The sequence below is a fragment of the Labrus bergylta genome, chromosome 17 (assembly GCF_963930695.1).
Source record: "Labrus bergylta chromosome 17, fLabBer1.1, whole genome shotgun sequence".
Classification (NCBI taxonomy): domain Eukaryota; kingdom Metazoa; phylum Chordata; class Actinopteri; order Labriformes; family Labridae; genus Labrus; species Labrus bergylta.
Window position 1 is genome coordinate 13,137,923 of NC_089211.1, and position 26,378 is coordinate 13,164,300.

Genomic DNA, 26,378 nt, shown 5'->3' on the forward strand with positions numbered 1-26,378 from the left:
TTTTGAAAAAGAAATAATGATCAGTTCAAATTCAAGCCAACCATACGTAGTTAATGAAACTGAAAAGACCTTTTGTGTGCATTTAGATGGCAAGTAATCATGTAGTACCTCAGCAAAAAAATGAATTAATAAAAGGCTAGCAAGTGGATTGAAAAGTCTTTTTTCAGTTTGATTACAGAACTGGACACCTATCTTTGTAAAGACCTTCAGGTGTAGTGAACACACCTCTTGTTCAGAGCTAGCTCCTCCCACTTCCTGCATACCTGTATATATGCTCACCTGTAGCATCAGCAGCACAAAGCCTCCTGTATTCCTCTGTACATCACTGATCCTCCACCTGAAGATAAACCTGGTGAGTACAATGTTTTTTTTTTTTTTAATTGTTTAGAATTATTATTTTTTAAGAAAATTCATTTATAATTACTGAAGATTTAAAATGTCTTTCAAAAAAATCACTTTTTCTTTAATATCTTTTGATAGATGAGATTGTGAAAAACTTAAGCACTAATGAAAATAAAAAGTACAATTTGAGAAAACTCTTTAACCACTGTTTCCAAGAAGATTTTTTTTTTTTCGTTCCGAGTTGTCATCACAGCTATCTGTGAGCTAATGACAAGATGGTTTTAGAAAAAAAGAAATGCAATGACAGTCCATTTCCTTCTGAACAAAGTGTCTCCTTGTGTCCCTGGAATTCACTCAGAATATTTTCCCGATCATTTTCCCAAAGCTGTATCTTTCATCTGAACAAGGAGCTGTCTGTCTCCTGCTTACTCCTTTGTAGTGTTGTGGGAACGGTGTTGCGAGGATCAGGTGACAGAGACAGAGAGGTTCTCTTGACTGGTAACACACAAAGGCAGGCATGCGCAAAAAACAACACACACGCACGCACACACACACACACACACACACACACACACACACACACACACACACACACACACACACACACACACACGCAAGCACACATGCAAGGACAAAGATGCAGTGAAATATCAAATGAGGCTAATGGGACTATTAAAACATCTTTAAATTATTATTTTCAATTAGAACTAGAAACAACTTTAATAATATTTAACCATCTAAACCTCTGAAGGAATTTAACAATGATGAAGCAGTACACATGAAATTGACTAAACCCAAAGACTCAACTCCAAATCCAAAACACCATTAAATTGATGATAACAAGCTGTTTTTTAATTGTAAAACACAACTCCATCCTCAATCTGATACTGAATATGTAGCATTTGATGCATTCATAAAACAAAAAATGGAAAAACAACAAGCAATAGAAACTGTAAAAACTACAAACTTTCAAAATGATCTCTGGTTGGGGAAGGCTTTCATTTTTGAGTCACGATCATGTCTTTCTTTTTTCTCAATCTTTATGAATTCCCCATTAGTCTTTCCTTGAATTTAAATGGGTCTCATTATCATAGTATGAGACTGCATGAGAGTGTTCTTGGTGCTTTTAAGTGCCTCTTGTTCATCCCTTCTGTGAGCTGAACTTATTTACATTTTGAATCTACACTGACTATAGCTGAAGATGAATTTTGAACTGAGCTGAGATGGACAGACTGAAGTGGCTCCAACCTCTCAAAAAAAAAAGTCCTCTATTTAAAGGGCTTCTCTTATCATTTTCAGCAGCTGTCAGTGGTCTTGAATATAAGGCCCTATACTTTCTTTTAAGTCTGGCAAAATACTTAGAATAAAAGACATTTGCTTGAGTGCTACACAAGAGCTTTTCTCCAGCTTTAGCTCATGTTACAGTAGCTTTAAGTGACTGCAATAGTCTGGCTTTAAGAAGTTAGAGATTTTCCTTATGAATATTCTTGTATTATTTATAACTTCAACATCTGTTTACTCTCCTCTATGAAATATGAAATAACACCTCAGGAGCTGTTATAGGTGTGACATATGGGATTTTTGTGCTTCCTTTCTGTCTGTACAAGTTCATCAACAAACATGGTCTAATTTCTGCGTGTTGCTCTTTGTTTCTCTTTAGAGTCGTCCATCATGGCCTCCAGCATGTCAGTGAGGAGTTTCTCCATGAGCCGTCAACCTTCCTTCTCCAGTCGTTCTCTCATGGACACCGGCCGTGCTCGCTCCAGAGCCTCTGTCTCTTTCGCCGCAGCCAGCCCGCTTAGTCGCTCAGCCTCCATCAGCCAGGACCTCAACGGACCGACCAGCCTGCAGCTCAACGGTCTCCACGGCAACAGCGCTAATGAGAAGGAAGCCATGCAGAGCCTCAACAGCCGCCTGGCGAACTACCTGGACAAGGTGTGACTGTCAAGCTATTGGTCATCGGCCAGCAGCCTGATTGGAAAAGAAAAGGAGATGATAGGATGATAAGCAAGCTACACTTTCATCGTTTAATTTTTCTTTTTTTTTCACTTCCTTTCAGGTGCGTTCACTGGAGCGCTCCAATGCAGACCTGGAGATGAAGATCAAGCAGCTGATGATCGACCGCATTCCTAAAGGTCACGACCTTGACTCCATGATGGCCCAAGCTCATGCTGTTGAGCAAGAGGTAGACAGTTCAATAGACAGCTCTATGTGTGTTCATGGGCAAAGGTCAAGGTGATGATGACTTAAGTTATTTTACATAGACAAGACATTCATGCAAATGTTTGGATTATAGAGGCGCCTGCAACTAATCTCCGAGTCAACTTGTGCCAAACCGAGCCTGGGTGGAGTTAATGATTGCTGTTTTTTTAAACAGTTACAGTTTAATAACATCTATGGACTTCTCGGTCTATTTCTGTTGTAATCATTAGTTAATCAACTACTGTAAAAATACCCTTCACTGTTACTGCAATACATACATGTGTTTATGAAGTATAGATTTAGGAGTAAAGATACACTTTAGTGAGATACATTCATTTCTGTTTTAACACTTTCCACCCCCTGTTAATATTTGTCAGGTGAGGAAGAAGACCTTGGAAAGTGCTCGTCTCATGTTGGAGATCGATAACGCTAAACTGGCCGCTGATGACTTCAGAATCAAGTGAGTGATTTATTCACATTCCTTATATAGACAACAAGAACCATCAAGTTTCATCAATGCATTTTCATTAGGTCCTCTGAAGTTAGATTCATGTGTTGGTGGTGACAATTTGCCTCCACAGCTTGGTAGCATTCAAATAATATGTTTAATCACTGTCACATTTCATGTCATAAGTTTTATTGGATTGACTCTAACTTTTGCCATTTGTATATTTAATGGTGATTCTATATAGATATATTGAGTTTATAATGTCTATATTTGTATTGTATCACTTCTTGTGTATTTCTTTAAGTCAAATTATTCTGTTTTAATCCTAAAATCTGAGCTAGGGACAGGGGTCGCAAATTAGACATGGTTAGAAACCTGTGTGCCTCGCATCTTCTTTGTATTTTAAATATGAAGCAATTTTCATTGCATGTGTCCCTGTTAAATAAAAGAATAAAACATAATACTGATGTAGAATTTTCACAGCTGCAATAGTTGATTTCCTACTTGTTGCTGTTGTTTTTGAAAGTGCATAGAGATTTTTAAGAACACTATGTTTATTACACTGAGAGATCAATGCAGTTGTTTTTCTGCATTTATATTCACATGTTCACTTTCAATCTCCAGACAGACCTCAAATGAATATGTACTGTATGTGTAACATTATAGGTCACTTTTTATTGATTTGAAAAAAGGAGGTGACTACACAACGATGTTCTTGTTTTTCTGCTGTGTTTCTTTGACGTGGACTTTTCTAGGTGGGAGACTGAGATGGTGATGTGTCAGTCTGTGGAGAGAGACTGTGTCGCTCTAAAGAAGGCAAAGACCGACCACGAGCAGATCATCGCCTCTCTGAGAGGAGACCTGGACAGCTTGAAAGAAGAACTTTACTTCCTCAAGAAAAACCACGAGGAGGTTTGTCAGTGAACTTGAACCACCTGTCCTCTTTTTATCCCTTCCTTTTGTTTTTTCCCCTCTATATTAGAAAAGCATGCAGGGGTCCTTTAACACTCTGTGTTATTTGGCTTCTCCATTACTCAACATTTTTCTCATCTCGTTTTCGTTTTGGCCCCTCTTTCTTATTCTCCAACTTGCCCTCACAAACAACAAACTGTTTCATATCAGACTGACCTCATTTGCTAGACTTAAGAGGAGCTTTTAACAGCTTGAGGGGTGAGCAAAGAACATGTAAGGAGCGGGTGAAAGAGAGAGAGAGGTGGTCTTATGGTTACTACAGACAAAAGGAGCAGGTAGATCTGGTTTCCCAAACCAGCTCTTTTTGTCCAATCAGCTGATCAGTGGCGCCCGGACTGCTTTGCTCTAAGAGGATGAGGAACTAAGATAAACTTACCCCCTCTCTCCAAAGAAAGGATTGTTTCCCTACTTACTAAAACAAGGTGTGAATGGCATCACATTTATTAAGATAATATATCACTATGAAAGAACGGTGCTGCAAAAACAGTTTAAGCCAGATTTGGTTTTGGTCAGAGCCACAATTTGACCCTCCAAGAGAAGGCTTTTGAATAGGGCTGCAAGTATTGATTCTTTAAGGTGTGTGTTGTGATTGTTTTTCTTCTTAACTAGTTCACTGTGGACTGTGAATGCCCCTTTATCTATATATGTCAGTCCTTTTTTGTTAGGAAAATAGACTTCTCACACACCGACATAGAAAAGTAACATCTCTGGGGGTGAGCTTTGAAACTAGGTCACAGTTCTTTCTCACAGCCTTCCCTTCCCAAGCAAGGATACAACGTGCACAAAACAGAGTAAATAATGAATTTATTATCAAACCATGTCTGTAATACTGTGTTTTAGGAGCATTCAAATAATACAGCATCACATTTAATGATTGAATTATGACATGTGGTGCAATGTCACAGACAAGAGAGAGTAGAAGAGACCCACAGGTGGCATGGATAGAGAGTAACCTGTGTGGGTAAGCTGATCTCTGCTCCATTAACTATTGATGGAAAACAGCTAAATTATGAAGGTGCCCTCACATCCTCTCTGCCAGCCTGTGGTGTAGGATTCACTAAACTAATAAACAGGTGTCAAGCTCATAGACCAATTATTTACACCTGGTACTGTAAGGTTTAGAGTCAGGTTTATAATGTACCCATGATGCAGTCTGCTTATAAACAATGAAAGTAAAAAAGCAATAATGTCACATTACTGTTTCTCCACTCTGGCAGGAATTGGAGCAGATGAGGTCCCGTATTGCTCGGGATGAGGTGAATGTGGAGGTGGACTCTGCCAGCGGGCCTGAACTGGGAACCATCCTGTCTGATCTGCGCTCCCAGTATGAGGGGATTGTCAAGAAGAACAAGGATCAAGCAGAGCAGTGGTACCTCAAGAAGGTGTGAGAAAACACCACATCTTCCTTTTTATGACTGCGATTATTTTCTCCAAACCTTCTAATTCACCGAAACAGGAAACAAATTTAAGATTGTGTTGATAAGCGATTTATTTTTTTGGAACTACAGTACATGTATTTTTAGTTTGTGTATCATAAGCCCATTACTCGTTGAAAAGGATGAGGATGAGATGGCTTTACTTCAAAGGACAGAAACCTAAAACCTTTCATTCAAGTAGCTCAAACTACGGAATGATAGACAATTTTTTCATCGAAAATTGCAGAAATAATTCATCCATTTTCACAATGTTTGCAGATTTATTTTTGTTGTTTGAGTAAGCCTTTACAAATGATATCTCCTGTAAATTGAATTAGATTGTCGGGATCCTTATCTTGTTGTATCAGAGTTTATGTCAAATGACCTTAAGTTAGAAAAATACGATATTCTGAGAGTAAGTAGAGTTTGTGACATTAAAACAAAATATATATATATATATATATATATATTGTACAGTATGTGTATTTGATGTCATATTTGCGTTACTGTGCAGCTGGAGACGGTGCAGAACGAGGTGAAGGAGAACAACGAGGCTCTGAGAGGAGCTCAGAGCGATCTGGTAGAGAGGCAGCGCTTCCTGCAGAACCTGGAGGTGGAGCTGGAGAGTCTGCACAAACAGGTGAGCTGCTGCTACACCTGACAAGTGAAGCAAAAAAGATCCCATAAACACGCTGCTACATGTTCACAATAGAAAGTCCAACGCAATGCATGTGGTGGATTTAATGAGAGCTGTTGGAGCATGACATGGTTGTGTTTTGGATTATAAATAATTATCCGGGTGATATTTCTGCATCTGGAGCTGTGCAAACAAATCTAAGACACAGAAGGCTGTGCAAACATTAAAAAACAGATTTTAAGATATGGTTATTAACTTTTCACAAGGCCCTGTAACATGAGAGAACATGGCTCTGCTTTTATAAGGGATTTCAGTGATGACAATACAGAAAATCCAGACAGATGTTCATATTCACTCTTACACCCATTTTCTATTTGTGCAGTAGAAAATTTGTGCATCAGTGTCTGGGAAGAACTGTTTTGTTTTTTCTTGCTTCTAATCCCGTGTTGACACTAAACATGTTCCTCCACACTGCTCCAGCCATTCAACAACGTCCTGGATTCAGTTGCTAAGTCGTATAGGGGTTAGTTTCAGTGGTGAGATGGGTAATCCTGTCTGAGCAGCGACTGTTTGTTTTGGATGGCAAGGCCGTATCAGTCCACAGGTATTTGTTGATAATGGTTTTAGGGGACATTTCAGACACAGGAGACAATGAGGTTGAAAAGCCAGACTTTTTCATACCAGGAAGCTTGAATCATCCCTTCACTTTACACTGGATACACAACAGTCAGTAGATACTGTGATGATGGGTAAATGCTGGCAATCACAGAATAATGGTTAATTTTGGGACATTTCTTGAAAAGAGTTATTCCTGCACCCAAGGTCAAGCACACTATGACGATATCAAACCTGTAGCTGTGTGAATAAGAAGGTCGGATCTCTATATTCTTTTCTTGTTACCCCTCCTTAGATAGCAGCGCTGGAAGGGAACCTGGGTGAAGCGGGTCAGAAATACTCCGGTGAGATGGATCGGCTGCAGACCACCTTGAGCCAGATGGAGGATGACCTCTCCCAGCTCAGGCTGGACATGCAACGCACCAAGACCGACTATGAGCAACTCCTCCGCATCAAGCAGAACCTGGAGATGGAGATCGCCACCTACAGGCGTCTGCTGGAGGGAGAGGAAATGTGAGTTATTACCAGTTCTGAAAGGGATGGCGGAATCATTCAAAGTTTACACGACAAGTCTGGTGAAGCACAAAATGATGTTTATTTCCATACTTGTTTACTTCCTTTTTAAACTGTATCCACTGAGGTATTTGCTGTGAAGTGTTGGAATGACTTGCATTCCTAAACGGAAGTCTGTTGGAAAAAGAAAAACAATTAGCCAAGTGATCATCAGTTAAACTACAAAGTTGAATTATTAACTAAATTAAACCCAACAGACCAACTGGAAGGTTTACTTGTGTAAACTGATCTTTGTGGGTGCAATCAATGTTCATTAATCACTGCCCGAACCTAAAGATGTACAAAAAAACAAAACACTTACCGGCACTTATTGTTCTAAAGTTGCAGGTCTGTACAATAACAAAATGGCCTTAGCCTATATTGAAATCCTGAAAAAGACATTTACCTCACAAGACACATGATTTTTATGTTCAAAAACACAGATTGATATGTTGAAATTTTGAAACCTACTGCTTCTGACATTAAAGGTGGACTATGTAGATTTGGTAGTGAAATTTGAAAGTTGAAGTGAAACAATTCTATGCTATATTTTCTGAACTAAATACACAAACTCTACTCAAAGAAAAAAATTGATCCCTGAAACATTGTTTGGAGCTAAAAAAAAAGAAGTTACCAGGAGAGTTATGGTTTCACTGTTGTGTCTGCCGAGTTAGGCAAGCTGTTTTCCTCCTTCTCAAGTCTTGAAGCTAAAGTAGGCTAACTGGCTACTGGCTCCAGACTCATATAAACTGTAGAGTGTAGAGAATGGTGTTGATCTTCTCGCCTAAATCTGGGCAAAGAAAAGTTGCTAAATATACATCTATCTTGTTGTCAAACAACATTCTAACATTGGTTTCCTTTTGCCCTTCAGAGTCAAGGAAGTTGCTCCCCCACCAAAAAGTGAGTATTTTACTTTTTATATTCTTTTTATATTTAATAGATAAAGCAAAAAAAGGTTAATAATTCATTTTTAACGTATTTAAACACAGCCTGCGGATGAAACCAAGGCAGGAAAAGGGTGACTAAAAGATGGAATAATGAATAACCAAACCTTGTGGATCTAGAAGTGAATAGTGAGGTTGCAGACAGAAGCAAACATGTTGGCTTTCCTTTCACACATACCCATGAGGTGTGGGCATAATGGCTGTGTTATCGACCTTAAAAAAACAATGCAAACGCTGCTAATTCCAAACATCCTACAGTAACAAAAGTGGGTGTCAAAGCATGTATGCTTATGTTGTAACCGGCTGTACTCTCACTGACTCATGCTGAGGGATTAACAAACTGCAAGGTGTTGTGAAGATGATCAACTTCATCTTGCAACATTGGAAGAGCAAACCCAACACAGAATCAGAATGTGAAGTCCTCGGTGACACAGGGAAGTTGATCAGTCAAAGTAGTTTGTACATACCTGATGTTATCAGTGTGAAGTGCACAAAGTCCTTCATCCAGACAATGTTGAGAACATGAATTTAGTTAGAATAAGTTAATTATGGTAAACTTTAAACTATATTTCATTTCCTTCCATCTTTTTGCTTTGTTTGTTTTCCTTCTCCTATAATCGTCTCATTTTATGTATTTTCTAATAAACTTGTTCTCAAAGGATTTTTTCAATATTGGTTTCTTTAAGTTGTTTGATCTATGTGTATTTCCTCCCCATTTCATCTTTTGTTATTAAACCCTTCTCATCTCCCTCAGTAATTCATCTTTTAAAATCGCTCATTAAATCACACCTCTAATCTCGTTCTTTGTTTCCGCGCAGAGGAGCCAGATGTTCGCACCAGGAAGATTGTGAAGGTAGTGACTCAGACAATGGTCAACGGCAAAGTGGTGGATGAATCCAGCGAGGTGGAGCAGATCGAGGAGACCAAGAAGTAAATACACAAAGAAGGAAGTGAATGCTGAAAAAAAAAAACAGAAAGTAGCTTCAGATGATACATGGATCAGCAGGTTGGGGGGGTTGAAAAAAGACTAGTGTCAGAATATTACACATAACTGTGGAGGCTTATTTGGAGCGTCATTTATTCTTGTATTGTTATTTTGAACAGGGGATTAATGGGGGGCATTGTTTGGCTATGAGTTCTTTCTGTTCTGTTTTTAGAAAAAATGTTTTCCCGCAGTTGACTTACAAGTTACAATTTGATATATTAGAGAAATGTTACATCCAGACTTTCTGCCCACCACTACTGTACTATAGCTTAGCATGCTTACAATAGAGTTGTGTGTGTTTGTGTATGTGTGGGTTTGTGTATAAGCAACTAACTAGCCATCTTCCAACTACTTAACTAAAAAAATACTGTCGTTAAAGGATATTTATTTCTTACTGTAAGTTTACATTCATTTACTTTAGTGATACATCCTTTATGTCATTTTACAAGAATATAATTGTATTTGCTGTTTTTGTGTTTTTAATCTGAATAAAGTTTCTTAAATCCATGTCACGACTTTACCTGTCATTTTTACAGGTTTTTAGCCCACTGAAGTGAACAGAATGCCAATAGACATGGTGTCATCAGTTTGACATGACATCAGTATGAAAGATGCTCATAATAAAAATGCAATATACAAGAAAAATGATTTAAACATAGTTTTACTTTTCTCTTGTTGTTGGTTTTTTTTAAGCTTATAGAGTGACGTAAGGAATGCTGATGGTTGATCTTTGCTTGTGCATTTGATTGTTGGCTCTGTATCTTTGCAAGTGTTATTTAATGTGTGAGGTAACATTACAGCAAGTGTCAAGTTAATTTGGTGAATTACTACAGTATATGTTATCGACAAGAACCAAGGGAGAGCAGGTATTATCAGAATTATCAAAGACTGCTAATTTAAGCAACATCAAAATGATTTCCTTAAATAGAATTATCATATTAATGGTTAGAAACCATTGCTTTATATTTTTGTGTGTAGTATTTGAAGCCGTCTAATGGCTTGGTGGACACATCTTCTGTTATAAAGGCTAGGAGTGAAGTCATGTCTCTATCAGACTGAAATATTCTGCAGGTTTTTATTATAAAGCTTTAAAGGGAAATCACTGTCATGAGACAAAGTTGTAAAATAAAGCATTCAGTGACAGGAAATAAATGTGTTGGTTTTGCCTGATGGGATGTGGATTAATGTCTTTGTTTTTAAATGTAAGACAGATAATCCTGAATGAGTGATTGTGAAGTTTTTTACACGCTCAGGTTTATCTCTGAGGTGGTTACATAAGGTAGAAGGGTGCAGTCACTCATATAAAGACACATTAAAGGTTTTTCTTTCCCCTGCTCCACTTGAGAGTAAAAATGTGACTCTTTATCCATTGATCCCTTAATAAGCACCTACTCTCTGAAACTAAACACTTTGTCTTGACATAACAGGCCCACTGTGACTTCAAGCAAACCCTGTTATTTAAGGTCAAGAGCTGCTGAAGGGGGTCAACACGCTCCAAAGATCATGATTACAAAATCCAAAAGATAAAGAAAACAAAATGGGGCAAGAATAAGGAGGTGCGTGAAATGATTAGATGTTATCAGTACTGATGTGAGAAAGAAAAACACAATATTGAAGAGACATTTGATGGCTTTGAAGTGTCACAAATTTCCTCTTCTACTAAAATCTTTTCATCCACATTGAATTGAAATTGTAGCAAAACAACTTGCATTTGCAAATTCTGGGTCATCGGGGTCAAAACTCTGCTGCCAAGCAGGTTCTTGCAATTTTTATTTGTTGTTTCTTGTCGTTGTTTACTGAGCAAACGTGATGAAAACAGTGGTCCATCAGAACACAAAAATAATACATCAAGAGATGACCTGAGTGAGAGAGGGGCCTCTTTGAAGCAGTGGTTTTAAAGGTCCCATATTATGCTTTTTCTGGTTTTATATGCTCTTTAGTGTGTTATCCAAGTGTCCTGTGCATGTTTAGGCACATCTATGTGCAAAAATTCAAAGTCCTTCTCCTACCTCCTCCTGTTAGCTGTAGCATTAGCCGCATGTAACGCTCGGTTCTAGCCCCCCTCGATACAAATTTGTCAGTGTGACGTCTTGTCAGTGTGATATCACTGATCTAAGTCCATTGGCTCGTTGTGGCAAGCCCTGCAGCTCATGTTGAAATTTCCGAAAAGCGTGCTGAGCAACTGACCAATAACGACAGAGCGGATCGGCAGACCAATCAGAGCAGACTTGGCCCACGTGGGGTCTAACAGTGTGGGCTCAGCAGAGCGTAGCTGACGGACTCAGAGCGGAGAGGGAGCAAGGAGGAGCAGTACATGAAAACAGACACTTTTTTTGGACTTTAGCTATTGTGAACGTACAAAAGTAGGTACATAGATTAAATATACGAACCCCAAAAAGGGCATAATATGGGCTCTTTAAAAAACCAAAGTCAAATTGGAATTTTACAATTCTTTACATTAAAACTAATGAAAAAACAAACAAAGTAAATGTTCATGTCCTTGTTCAGTGCAGAGAAGCTGAATGTGAGCAGTGAAAAAAAACTGCTGACTCGAGCCTCAGGTTATCCTCCTGAGCTGCCCCTCCCCCAGGCAGAGTTTGTTTACAGAGCTGTTAGCTAGATTTGTCAAGACCCCTGACAGATTCGCACTTCGGCGACTTGAAAGAGTCATAAAAACCGAGACAGACAGTCAAATGAGTCAGGAGGAGCAGAGAGACAGGTAGTCAACACTGTATAGGCAAGTAAATATTTGGACAGACAGAAGGCTGGCAGAGATGTCTCACTCTGGTGCCCTGTGATCATAATAACAGTCATTAAACCTCAGCAGCATTTATTATTTTATTGCCTGCTACATTTACAATCCAGGTGCCCATGACATAATGTAAAGGTGTCTATTTAGTGAAATACTGTAAGCACGCCCTCTGTACCTTCTGTGAAGGAACTGTTTCCCTCAAGCGGAAAATATTTCTGCTATAAAAATTAATGAGCTATTAACCTTCCAAAAAAGCTCATACATTTAGTGCTGTTAAAGGGACAGTACGTAAAGTATAGCGTGGCATGGCGTTGCATGGTGCTGTTTAGAGAAGCAGCCTTGAATACTCGCACTGCAGATGATGTTACAAGACATTCACACACACACACACCAACTAAAGAAGTCCTTAAATACTATAAAACATTTCAGTTTGGGTTCACACTATAATTTAGAACATTTTCACCCCTTCACCTTGACATGGATGTTTTGTGATTTGTAGGGTCGTAGGTCAGACACATAGTACACTTATTCTTACCCTAACCTGATTTTTTTTATAAACAGAACTTTCCGTTTAAAGCTCACGTCAAGCCTGTCAAATGTCTGGAAACAAGATCTAGTGTGTGCGTGCTTGTGTGCTTGTACGTTTGTGTGTGTGTGTGTGTGTGTGTGGGGGGGGGTCTAAGATTGATTTTACAATTTCAGATGACATATTTTTGTTGAAAGTTGATAATCAATCTGCTCTAAATTACAGTACAAGATACAGACACTCATCCCTAAAGCACCGATAACTGGTTGAATCATCTCACTTACATGGAGTTTAATGAAGCTTGTGTAGCTCAGAGAGCGGGCCCACTGTATGTGATCAGTTTCTTGCAGTTATTTTGTTCACTGAGCGACAGGTTTAGGAAGATTATCCCTAAAAGAGCTGCATGACTTTTAGGAGAAAACGCTGCATTCCATTTAGTAACCTGAGAAACCCCATTGTGTCATTTTCAACAACACAAGAAAGAATACATCTGTCTTGGTTTGGCATGAAATTAATTGAAACATTTAATGACTTTGTAAAAAAAAAAAAAAGATATACTTATATATTCCTTTTTCAGAAATTCTTCTGTTGCATGTCAAGTTAATTTTGACAATAAACTAGCTAAGTGACTTTCTTGATAAACTTTTCATTTTTACTGTTTGTTTCACAATTTTCTGAGCTAGTTTAGTTCCCATAATGCTTGTCAGTTATTTAGCGGCCATTGGGTATCTGAAACACAGTATGAAAAAATGTTGCGTTCAGCTTTGTCTTGCTTTGTCTCGCTTTGCTTTCCATTGGGTATCTGAAAACACAGTATGAAAAAATGTTGTGTTCAGCTTTGTCTCGCTTTGTCTCACTTTGCTTTCCATTGGGTATCTGAAACACAGTATGAAAAAATGTTGTGTTCAGCTTTGTCTCGCTTTGTCTCGCTTTGCTTTCCCAGTCGAGCAGATTTGTGGAATCTTGGAGTGTCTTGGTTCAATTCAATGATGGCAGCTAGAGTACACAGGCGGTCGTCTTCTTTCTGATCTTCTTTGACACAAACAGAAGCTAGAAAAAGAGAGAAGAAGGAAGACGAAACAGATGCGCAGGAGACACACAGATTAGTGGATTAAACGGTCTGGCAATGTTTCAAAAACAAGCACACCTTTATGTATTCTCCACGTTCAGACGCTGCAGCATTTAGAGGCTTACATCTAAAAACAGCTCTGTCATATTTCCCTTTCTTCTTTCATGTGTTGTCTGTGTGACAGTATGACATTTTAAGAGTACAACAGAAATCCCCCCAGTCAGATCAAATCTCAACCCCGCCCTTAGACCACAGACGGAAGCACAATAGAACCAATTATCTCTCAGCGCCCTACACACTCAATGTCTTCACTTGTTTATTCTGTTAATGACACAGAGTTACCAACATGAAGCATTCCATCAAACGTATGCTCACATCCCTTTTAATTTGTTTTCCCAAATCTTTTGCTCTAGATCCTGTGAGGATTTAGCTTAATTCTCAATACCCTTGTGGGAAGCTCCAAAAATACATTTATGAGACAAAAGAATCAAAACACTGGGGAGAGACCAATAACAAATATTAGATAGAATGTAGGACATTTATCATTATAACTATAAGACTGCATGTACGAATAAGTCAATTAGAAGGTCTCATAACTTATTGTCACTATATGGTGATAAGTTGACATTAATTGATTGAAAATCTGCTCAAGTGAACTAGAGTAAATGGATTAAATAAGTAACACTGAATGTTCAATAATGAAAATAAATAGTTATACAGTAAAATGCCCTAAACTATGAGATTTAAAACCATTGCAAGTAAAACATGTCGCTCATGCTTTTTTAATGTTTGATGTGGTTTGACTGCGCCCTAGTGGACAAATCTTATTACAGCGTTCCCAAATGATCTATTAAGCAAAGGTAGATGAGAAATTAAAGACCTTCACAGTGTAAAAATATGTGAAAACACTTAATGCAAGGCCAACTTTTACTGGTTTATATATAAATAATAAAGTCTGCTTCAGATAAAAGACAAATAAATTCTTGACACAAATGTCTTCAATGTGACAGCAAAAAAAAAAAAGACAAAAATAAAATGTCTTGAGGTTATAATATTTTTCCAAATGTGGGTAGTGACTATAGAGCAGATCATTTTGTAATCTTTTCAGACCATGTACTACTATGCACCAGGCCAAATTTCCATTTCGAAGTGCAGAAATCAAACAAAACAAATTCTAGAGGCACATGTCTATTTTGTTTATTGTTAAAATGTTAAGTTTCACATGTCCACCAAACGTGACAAAAAGGGCAAAACAAATTGAATACATGTACGGCAATGTACGGCCCTTGTTCATGGACTTTTGGAGTACAATTGCTATGCCTCTCAGCAGAGCTCTTGAGGTGACGCTTTTAAAACCTGTGTGACACTAACAGGTAGTTTGGTGTACTTTCCACATTTAATGAATCACTGGGGTTGAGTTTTCTGTTTCTTCAGCCTTTAGTTTGTTAGCCTTTTTTTTTTTAAGACCATAACCTCTTTACTCTGGCATCCACTTGAGCTTCACACACGCAAGCAGATAAATCCACTGACAATCTTATCTCAGGCTTGGAGCCTGTTTATGTGAAAGCAGTCAGACTTTCTAATATAATGTCTGTTACTTCTTAATGTTTGTGTTCTGGTGGGCTTTTGTTTTGTTTTGTTATTTAATCCAAATTAATTTGCACACAGCGAACTTCTATAATTCCTTTGAATCTAAAAACCCTAAAAAGGCGGGGAACAAGAAAAACTATGACGGACATTTCAACTCCAATCAAATCATTCGGGACAGACAACAGTCTCCAATTTGCCTGAAGCCACTGAAAAAGAGTTTGCAATAATTATTAGGAGAAGTACAATATTGGTGGTGTCCTGGAACACTTGATACTTTCGGTTGAGGATTGAGCACCCATAGATTTGACTGTGGGTGAGAGTGTTTTACTTTTTAGATAACAGATTGTCTCATTTCCAGTAAGGCCAAACAGCTGATCCCATCAGAGGTAAGCTAGTTTACAGGCAGACTCACTGGAGCTTTAACTTGCTGGCCTTCGGATACGCACTGTCCCGCCAACCAGTCACAAAGATTACCCACGATCCCCTGCTGACAATCCCACTTCATTTGTGCGAGATTCTTCTTAAAATTAAATTCAACATGTTTCAGTACAATTTCTTTTTGGAGTGTTTAGAGCTGTGGTTCTCAACTGGTCAGGCCTCAGTACCCACCACCGACTCCTTCATGACCCAAATCTTTTATATTTTTCCATCAATTAGATTTATTTAGTGAAAAATTGTGCAGTTTGGACCTCAGACGGTACAAAGCGAGATAGAAAATGTCACATTTTTATATTTGTATGTTTGTATTTGTATATTTATAAATGTATGCATATTTATACCTATCATTTCGATAGGTATAAATCTTTTTGAGACAATTCTATCTCCATACACCTCTGGGACCCACTGAAAACAGCTCCAAGACTTACTTTTGGGTCCCGACCCGCCAGTTGAGAACTACTGGTTTAGAGCTGTCTTGTGTAATTGAATATGATATCATATATTAGTGACTGTAAAAAAAACAAAGCTTATATATAAAAGCAGTATTACAACGATTAAGTCTCTAAGTTTAATGACATTTGGATTTTATGTTAACTAACCCCAGTCTACTTCTTTTTCCTCACCTTTTTTTTTTCTGTTTTGACTGGTTGTCTTCCATGAGGTTAGCCAGGACATCAGGTGCATTGTGTTGATTCGCAGTAAGGAATGTAATTGGCTTTCGCACATTGCCTACAGTATGTTGCGTAACATCAACAGGATTACAGAGCAGCTACAGAAACAAACAAACTGACACTGTCTGCAGTCTTTCTTCTTCTCCCTCTCTGTTGGCCAGCTTGCTACACTTATCCTTTTTCCTCAGTTGACAACATTTAACTTTTTTTAGTGATGTCACATTAAATAAATCTTTGCTGTCCAAGAGAGATGTGGATTCAGAAACTTCCTGATATGACCCTTGACCCCCCCCCCCCCCCAGGTCTAGCTAAGTGGCCTAACAGTTGATTTAGTGTAATAGCACTGAGGTCTGTGAACATCAGGCCACCTGTAAGCTGCTCAGTGGGTATTGTGTCGGGTTTGGTTGCATTCTCCTGAGCTCAGGAGGGATCACAGCTACTCACACAGCCATAGTGCAACGTGTTTTCAAGCCTGCAACTTTTGACACATATAAACATAAAGTGTTTTTGCTTCGAGTCGCTGTTTTTTATACTGGTTTTACTGTATAATTCAAAAAATGGTGTTTTCAAATAGGACTTGAATAACCTAACATTTTGAGACACAAAAGATTCCAAGATATTTGGTAAGAAATAAGAGTGGTAAGAATTTTCTAATTTTCTTAAAACACCACAGCAGTCGTGAAAAATTCTTTGACAAACAGTGGATGTACATGGAAGAACATGGAAGAAATGAATAAAAACAAATGCAAATTGTAGAAATCCTGGTTAGACATATGCAGTGTTTATCCTCCTCTCCTTATTATTTAATTGTGTCTGTCCATTCAATGCAAACCATCGCTCATACATGCAGGCCTTCTGTCACATGTATTCTCGTTCTCTCTCCTTCAAGCCTCCTTTACTGCAGCCAGCTGGCTTTCTCCGCTTCACACTCTCCTCACTCTCTTCTCCTCTCTCTCTTTAGCAGGCATCAGACTGCAGGACAGGCTGAAACTCTCCGGCCAGGCAGATTTCCTCTTGTTTCTGACGGACGATGCGCTGCATGGCAGGAGGCAGACCACGGGGGTTCCTGGAGAAGATGACGGCGTAGCCGTCCTTGCAGCTTCCGTCTTCCTTCAGAGTGCGGCAGGCATAGGTGATGGCATAGTTGTCGTAGTCGGTGTCGATCACCCAGTAGTTGTCATCTGGTTAGGCAGAAAGTGAACAGTTAGTTACTGTGGAGAGGATTGAGAAGATTTAAGAGGATTGCAAGTGAATTGGTGCACATCTGACCTCCACTGGACAGGTAGCTTGCCAGTCCCTGGTATTTCATGTACATCTTGCCAGGGGTGGCAGGGTCGGGGACAGTGTACTGGGCAGCCATGTCAGCACACACAACCCAGAAGCTGCAGCATGACAACCCAAATACACGTTAGCATTAAAACAAAACAAAAATTCTTCAGTTCAATTTTTGTGGCTGTTTCAGATTATCTCAATTCACTGCGAAGTGGACACAAAAGTTGAAAAACAAAGCTGAGTAGTTATTTCTGGCAGACCAGACTTTGTGTCCAAGGATATGAATTTCTCCCCATGTTGTTATTCTTGTGGCCTATACAGTGGTCTGTTTACAGATAATGCAAATGAATTCTGGATCAAAGCTGCATGTCAAACAACTGCATGAAACAAAGCTCATTCCAGGGTTTCCTCATGAAACTTTAGACACTGAGTAACACTAAAGGAAGCTGAGGCTATAGTGCACTGTTTCTGTTTCTCTTTTTTAAATTTACAACACTGTCTTGAGAGAAAATAACATATTACAAGTGAAGAAAAAGAAAATAAAACCAGAATTATTGAGAAATTGGACATTATCGATTACAACCATCTTCCTGTTCCCACGGAATCCATATAAAAGACACTGAAAAACAACCGTCTTTATTATGTAACTTCTAACTCGCAAACCTCAAATATTTTCATTTACAACTTAATCTGCATGCAGATGATATACACCGTTATGAAAATGAGGCCTAAGTAACTTTAAGGCCGTGTCATGAGCACTTAAATCAGATGAAGTTCTTAAATGTGTTTGTGAAACACCTAAACCCACATTCCTGTGTGAAAACCCACTACTCCAACCTGCATTTCTTCCTAATCCTCCATAATACAGGGAAAACTCAATTTGTAGCAAATGCTGTTAAGAATGTGCTTCTAGAAAATTATATCTGTTTCCAGTTAAACTCTTCAAGGGTCTTGGTTGTGATTCTTGACCAGGATCCTGCATGTCATCTTCCCTAAATGCTGACTGCTGCTAATCCCTCCAGGTCTCAGTGTCAAGAAGGTCTCTGTGATAAACTGACCCTTTGACCTAATAAGGGCGGCATTTAAGATGACGATAACATCCTGGTTTTGCTTTTGATATATTTACTCACCCAAACAGATTGACACGTCCTTTGGTCAAGGCGACCATGGAGCCGTCGTCATCGATGGTGTACTCGGATGAGATGTTGTCCTGCAGGAAGAGGCCTTCTGGATCTTTCTTCTGCAGTCCGTACCACTTTCCTGTATACTGCCACAAAAAGAAAGAAATTCTTATTGTAATTGATAATTACAATTACAATTATTACAATTATTATTATTATTATTATTATTAATAATAATAATAATAATTATAATAATAATAATAATAATTAATAACAATTATTGTAATAGATTTCTTTTGCGATGCATTTATGGAGTTCTTTTTTTAACTCACCCTACTGGGTTCGAAGTCCTTCTTGACTGTGAAGCTGTCAACAACACAGGAGGCAGAAAAACTGCGCTCCACACAGGACAGAATGACCAGCAGCAGGGCCAGCTTAGAGGATCCCATTCTACCATCAACATGAAAAAAAATGTATTAGACCAAGACGCAGACTTTGTGTTATTTCTTTTTTAGTATTTAAAAAAAGTATGGGACTAACGTAGCATTACAATACTCCCAACAATCCCTTATCCTATAGAAATGTATGAACAACATATTATAATGTTTGATTTTTTGTAAAATAAACAAGGTGCACAGTGTAACAGCCAATCATATGCTGGACAAACAGAGTAAAGCCTAAAAATGCAGTTCTATGTTAAAATGTCTTGCAGAAAATGACAGAGCTGACTGAACAGAAAGTTTCTGTCTCTCCCTGAACATAAACTCGTATATTCTGCTGCTTACTTCTTTAAAGGAATCTTCAAATATGTCACCACTTGTATAAAAGAAGCATTAGTGTCTTACCTGTTTAAGATCAGAAATGTGACTGTGGTTGTTACTCGACAACTGCTTGTCTTGGTGATCCACCAGAATGGGTTCTGCATCCGTGACAGCCTTTATATACACTCTCCTCAGACAAGCTTACCACTAATTTTCATTGTTTGGAACTAAATAAGGTGCTTAAATCTAGAGGTAATCCTGTTGGGTTGAAATCCTTACTGTAATCTGGCTTCTGCGTTCAAACCTACCCAAGAGTTACAATCAAAACAATTAGACCTTTGTGTAACTGACTGGGAACACAATGAAACACATGTTTAGATGGTAGTGATTTAACTGAATTTCAAAGCATGGAAAGCTTATGCAAACAATAAATGGGGTATATGATTTAAATTTTCAGTTTTTAACTTGTAGGAAACAGCAAGACAGATCTTGAGGGGGCACATTGAAAATCTGGTATTTCTATTCTTTTAGCATGACATTACATGAGACAAAAAAAACAACAACTGGGATGCACTGTCTTCATGTCCTCTTTATAACATATCAGGTAGCTACAGCCACTGTTTACCTCTGCTCCCTGATGTCTGGCTATGTTGAGTAAACCATCTGAGCAAATACTCAGATAATAGGATAAACAGGGAAATATTTGGTATGGGAAAGTATCTAAATTGCAAATGTCAACATAAAGGAGGCAGTGTTGTATTAGTAAACTTTATGATATTCACTTCACCAAGTGTCACAGTTTTGAAAAGGCCAGGAGAGAGAAATTCTTTGTCTGTTTTTGCAGATTATAGTGTTGTCATTTTGGGATTCATAGCAAAAATTGAGAGAAGGTTGTACCAAAAGAGAGTTTCATATTGAAGACAGGTAGGCAAATATCAAAAATCAGTCTGCCTGATTAAACCTTTAGCCTGTGCAGGTTCAACAAGCATCAAGGGCGACAGTACAATATCTAAATGTAATCTGTAAATTAAAACCTCATTATATTGTTAAATCATATACTGTATATTATGATAGTATGTTTATAAATGAGTTTATCACAAAAATGGTGAGATTGTGATGTTATCAAACTAGCAAGCTGGCCTTAAAGTGTGATTCCCTTTAACTTTACATCTATGAATGCAGATATTCACGTACAGCAGAAACACACAAACACCTCTCTCTGCTGCGAACTTGTGACCTCTCATTACCTGGATTAACCCCAGTCACATGAGTCTACTGCTTGCATAATATACCCTTTTAAATGTTTTTTTTTTCCTTTAGTTTCAGTCATTGAAACTGTTGCTGTTGCTTTCAAGCACACATAAAAGTATATAATTGCTGACTTATCCAACTGCTGTTAGTAAACACGTCTCGTCAGTGAAGATAAAGACAGACAAGCCAATTAAGGATCTAGAATAGAATTTAAAATCCTTCTTCTCACCAACAAAGCTCTAAATGTTCAGGCAGCATCACATCTTAATGGGCTCAAAGTGCACGTTTAACCCTTTGGAACATTGTGTTGCACACTGCAGGTACCTAAAGGTTACAAGAATAGTACCCAGCTAGTACTTTGGAATCATCTACCAGTTTGGTTCGGGGAAACAACAACTGTATCTACTTTTAACAGTGGGACATTTCCTTTATAATAAAACTCATGGTCATGGCTGCCTCATGCTTGAGTTGAACAGGCACGTGGTTATCCTGCTATAGGCTCACACTGCTTGGAGACTATACACCTAAACTTCAGTCCTCTGCTCCTCCTCTGTCTCCATCTGTATTCAATCATGTCTGCTTAATATGTGTCACTTACTATGTGTCTTTCAGGAAGTTTTTGTGCTTTATTGTCTGTTAGTAATTGTGGGTTTTTGTCCATCTCTCTCTCTCTGTCTCTCTCTCTCTCTCTCACACACACACACACACACACTCTCTCTCTCTCTCTCTCAATTCAATTTATACATATCAATTCAAATGTCTTTATTAGCATGGAAAACATTAACACTTACATTAACTTAACATTAACATTGCTAAACCTTAAGTCAAAATAGAACACAAAATTACGTACAATTAAAGAATACCAAAGATTAAATATTTAATTAACAGAGCTGTGCAGGTTTATGTTGTTTTTTTTGTTTTTTTTAAATATAAGAAGGAAAATAAATAAATAATATTTTCATTTAGCTTTTTAAAATATTTACAGATGACTACAGATTACTTACAGAAATATAAAATAAAATTATAAATATTTAAAGAGAAAAGGTGTACAGCTCTGTGGTGTGTGTACGTTTATTATTTACAGATGGAATTAGTGGAGGGATCTCTCTCTCTCTGTCTCTCTCATAAATTAAATGTAAGGGGCTTTATTGGCTTTGGAAACTTACATTAAAATTGCCAAGGCAAGTGTGAAAAATAAAACACCAGCTCAAGTACATCAACATGATTTAGATTAAGAAGATAGAAGGAAATGTGTAAACTAAGTTGTGCAAGTGATTGCAGCCTTACAATCACTCATAAACTTTAACTTATAAAGACAAATGGAAATTTGTAAGTTTGCTCTGTTTAAGAAGATGCTGTAAAGGATTAAAAAGTGTGTAGCCTAGGCCTTCATAATTCATATAAATGCGTATTGTCTTAAGCTAAAATAAAAAAGGCTATCAAAAAGTTAACAGTGGATTACAAGGTTTGAAAAATTGCATAAATACATGTTAAAAGTCTAAATAGCGAATAGGGTACCCCGTGCACAGCCTAAACACGTTCTCAGGTGCACTCGGTTGCAGGATCATACCACGAAAAATGAATCAAATGTCCGTGGCACACTGAAAATAACTTTACTTTTCATTCTGAGCGAACAATGTGCTTCGCCTGTAGCGTCCTCGGGTTCGTGCGTAAAGTTATTTTCAGTGTGCAACTGTCTTTTGATTTATTTTATATGTTAAAAGTCACCTGGACAATGGAAAAGTTCATCTAATGATGGAAATACAGTTCATTGCTAAAAGAACAAGTTAATTGAGTTAAAAGGAGAGCCCAATATATTTTGTATATGTTTCTGTCTAAAGCCACATTTCAGTGCTCTACAATATTATCGTGATACTCAATAAGGTCACAAGAGGGTACATAGCAGAATAATCCTGCAGCCGAGCTGAACCTAAGTCTAACTTTGTTGCCTCTTTGTATTTACATGCATACAGGTGGGTTTATTGTCCTCTAACATGCACTGACACCAGTATAATGATTAAGAGTGTTGTGAATTTTGTCAGTAAAGTATAATGTTCGAAGTCAAGTATTTTTACATTTATGTCTGAAAAATAGAGATGTTAAGCCGTACACTAGCATGCTAGAATAGCGCACCTGTTGCTTGTAACTAGTAACATTACGGAGCACGTGGACATGCTGAGACACACTGAAGGGTTTTGTTTTGTTTTTCTAATGATTCAGAAGTCATAAAGATAACTAATGTAAACATTTCATGTTCTGTTTAATGTGTGGATGTTTCTTATAGACTTAAGAAGAGACATTAGTTATGTGTGAATGTGTGATACTTGAGACTGAGTAATTCAGGTAAGAAAAGACAACAGCTACTCGGGGCAACATTGTCTCAGGGAAAAGATGTATGTTTAATATGTGTGTTTTATATTAAAGATGTATGTTTAATATGTGTGTTTTATATTAAAGATGTATGTTTAAAATGTGTGTTTTATATTAAAGATGTATGTTTAATATGTAAAGGAAACTGAAGAGTATACATTAACAGACTTTTATGGTTATTTACTCTACTTCAGGGAAACATTTACATTGTATTAGGTGAAGATATTGTTATGTGAAAACTAGAAGTTACTGGATTCAACTTGTGTATTTCAATATCTCAAGAAGTCATTGTTAAATGAATATGTTATGAGCAGAATAAATCCTGCAGGCGAGCTGAACGCAAGCCTAATTTTGTTGTCTCTTTGTATTTACATACAGAACTATTCAGGGTTTAGAAACACTCCTCCCTGGCACCCCTAGGCCAGGTCGGGGGAGCAACAATATATGTTTGGGTTTAGTTGTATATTTTCTATATCTCTGTCTCGGCCTGTTTCTCTCAGTAACAGGCTGATTTTTTTTTCTCTCCCATCTTCTTTTAGGTTGTTTACTGTCAAATATGTTGACCATTTTATAAAAGAATTCTTGACACACCTGAACCCAAAGGTAGACGATTTTGATTGGTTGATAAGCACATAGGCCCGGGGCAGGCTGTCAAAACAACCGCAACCTTCATATTTTATGCACGATTCCCTCAATCCAGCGCAGAAATTCAGGCCATCACATCTCATATATCATTACTAAATAATCTGATCTGTATTACACCTATTTTTTAGAATGCACCAACTCCAGTGTCCTCGACATCCTCTTCAGGGAGAATCTGATCTGCTGCTGTTGACCAGGAGCTCAGGTGGTTTTAATGACATTACATACTCTGGGTCATGTGGTGACTTGATGTATTCTTGTGTCTGGGTTTTTTCATCTTTTTTTTTGTACCCGAGTCTCTGTGCCTGTGTTTTCTATACTCTTTATGGTGGGACCTGGCTGAAGACTCATTTCTCCTTTGGGACAATAAAGTTGGAAGTTGAAGTCAGGTGGTGTTTTCATCAAATCTAACTTTAACATTAAGCATAAACTCTGTGGTTTACAGATGTTCTGACAAACAATAAGCCCTTTGATCCTTGTGACAATCATTGTCCCATGAACCACAACTCCATGTACAGCATTTATATACTGTATCAACAGATATTTCATATAATGTAATAGAAGGATTGTTCATACCAAATATCCGAAACCAGTTAAAGTCCTGTTTTTAAAACCAAACTTTAGTATTATCAGAATGAATTTAAAGTACTTAAAGTTAAAGTTTTGCAGTGAAATGCTTCATGTCTTTTTAATTTTACTATTATTTCTGATGCTTGGATGATTATTAATGCTGTTTCTGTTTAAGGCTGTTTATCGTTTGAACTACTAAAGATGTCAGACAAATGCAGAGGAGTGAAGAGTCACACCTCTGAGTTTAAGTGGAGTAAAATGTACAATCAAATGTGAAAAACCACAACCACAACTTAAATACAAAAAATAAACTAACATTGTCTGAACCAATCAAATCATCGGAGACATTTAATTATTTTATGAGTATATTTATTGAACATGTTAATGAGTACATAAATCTCTTGTGTACAACTTTTAATAACTTAAGTAAAATTATGCTTTATAAAACTTAGTTTAAAAAATGAGTCAAAACACAGATAACAGGATATTTTTATTTAAATATTCATTTTGTGAAGTTTTCTTTTAAATTAACAAGCTTCAACAATAATAACATTTTACAAGTTTGACATTTTGTGAACAAGTCCATTTATTTTTTAAACTTTTAACAATTTGTAATCGTTATTTACGTTAAATAAATAAGCTGATATTTTTACAGAAGCTTTAATGCAAAAAAGGTCAAATCTGATTAAGGTGAAATAATGTAAGTTTTTTTATATTTGTTATTTATTTTGGGGGATTTTTACGATTATTCTTTTTCACTTTATTGTTCCTATTTGTCTCAGTAAATTAAAACTAACCTGTTACTTAGATGTTGTTTTTTTTCACTTTCCCTGAAAATTCAAATAACTACAATTATAAATCTGTTTGATGCAGGTACTTTGTTAAATTCAGAGCTCGCCAGCCAGTCAACTAGCAGCTTGAAATAAAAAGTTCTGTGCTGAAATACATTTTACACCTTGACAAATAATATTAAAAAGAATACGTAGTTGTTTTAGTGATCAATCTTTGCATATTGTTTAAATAATTTATACGGACAGATGCTAGCTTATCAAACAAAGCTCGGACCGGAAGTATGTCTCCTGACCCGTATTTAGCATGTTGCTAACAAATTGAAATATTTGAGCACAATATTCTATTTAAACTCAGTTACATTTGATTTATAGAGCCTTATTTTAATTAGATGTTAAATTGAAAAACATTTCCTACATTTTGAGAGAAAAAAAATTACTTTCTTTCATTTATAAGATAAAAGTTTTTGTTTGTCTAGTTGTAATATTTTTAAGATATTTGTAATTTTTCTGACACTAAATATTTGTACCTTTAAAAAACATCTACATAAGTTACATATTGAGTTATCTTTGCAGATATTTGAGCTGTTTTTAAAGTACCAATTGTCCAATGTTTTCTCTATTATGGAGGTGACTTGTGGAGGGGATCAGAGGAAGCCCTGTGGAGTTGAAGGGCCCATGTGACGAGGAGCTTTCAGTTCAGGAGAGGAGCAGGAGTCGCTGGTGATCATGGAGGACGAGGAGGAGATAAAGACATCTCTGGTGCACAGATCTTGTAGCAGAAGGAACTGTCTGAATGGGCCTTCATCAGCTCCTGCAGATCTGGATGTCCCTGAATTACAGCAGGACCTGAAGAAAAGCACAAAGAAAATCTTTGATATAAAGCACCGTACATCAACAAAGTCCACTAAGAAATCATACCAGAGTCAACTGTGGGGTTATTAACATTCAGGAGGAAATCAGACCTGCAAACATTTGAGATTGTTCGGGATAAGAGTTGAAGTTGTATGACAGAGACATTTATCATTCCTGTTGTTACTTCTTGACTTCTTCAGGTTTGATCATTTCTTCAAAACATAATCTGACAACTCATTTAAACACTGAGACGCTCACAAATATCTCATAGAGCTGTGCATCACACTGAGTACTTTAAAGTCGAGTGGAAGGAGCAGACTGCAGGTGGAGACAGAAGTGAAGGTTGCTGGATGAAGGTGGAGGCTGTTAGGAAGAATCATCAGCAGGAGTAGAAGTGGAGGTAGCTGGCAGGAGGCACAGGAAGTTGGCAGAAAGCAGGCAGGGGCTTTTGGTGGAGGTTTGACCCGGGCTTGCACATCGTTGCAACTGGATGTGGACTTTGGATAGAAGGCATGGCACTGCTACTGTTTGTGAAGTAGAAGGAGGAAGAAGCTTACAGGTTTTTCTCAATGCTGGAGATGGAGGAAGGT

General features: G+C 37.6%; 2 protein-coding genes across 3 annotated transcripts; one reads left to right on the forward strand and one right to left on the reverse strand.

The window, feature by feature from the left end:
• Nucleotides 1-272: 272 nt before the first annotated feature.
• On the forward strand, nucleotides 273-9,619 carry si:ch211-243g18.2 (uncharacterized protein LOC559906 homolog). 2 transcript variants are annotated; one of them, XM_020629911.3, is made up of 10 exons: nucleotides 273-352; nucleotides 2,003-2,277; nucleotides 2,402-2,527; nucleotides 2,922-3,004; nucleotides 3,748-3,904; nucleotides 5,182-5,346; nucleotides 5,894-6,019; nucleotides 6,927-7,144; nucleotides 8,055-8,083; nucleotides 8,946-9,619. In XM_020629911.3, the coding sequence occupies exons 2-10, from the start codon at nucleotides 2,014-2,016 to the stop codon at nucleotides 9,059-9,061; spliced, it is 1,284 nt and encodes a 427-aa protein (XP_020485567.2). In that variant the 5' UTR covers nucleotides 273-352; nucleotides 2,003-2,013; the 3' UTR covers nucleotides 9,062-9,619. The 2 variants fall into 2 exon arrangements, with proteins under 2 accessions (XP_020485567.2, XP_065822015.1); XM_065965943.1 differs by lacking the exon at nucleotides 273-352 and adding an exon at nucleotides 733-853.
• Nucleotides 9,620-14,631: 5,012 nt separating this feature from the next.
• On the reverse strand, nucleotides 14,632-19,486 carry LOC109981222 (purpurin). Its single transcript, XM_020629919.2, has 5 exons — nucleotides 19,397-19,486; nucleotides 18,884-19,001; nucleotides 18,561-18,697; nucleotides 17,428-17,540; nucleotides 14,632-17,339 (listed from the first exon to the last, which is right to left on the reverse strand). The coding sequence occupies exons 1-5, from the start codon at nucleotides 19,474-19,476 to the stop codon at nucleotides 17,116-17,118; spliced, it is 672 nt and encodes a 223-aa protein (XP_020485575.2). The 5' UTR covers nucleotides 19,477-19,486; the 3' UTR covers nucleotides 14,632-17,115.
• Between the last annotated feature and the right edge of the window lie 6,892 nt (nucleotides 19,487-26,378).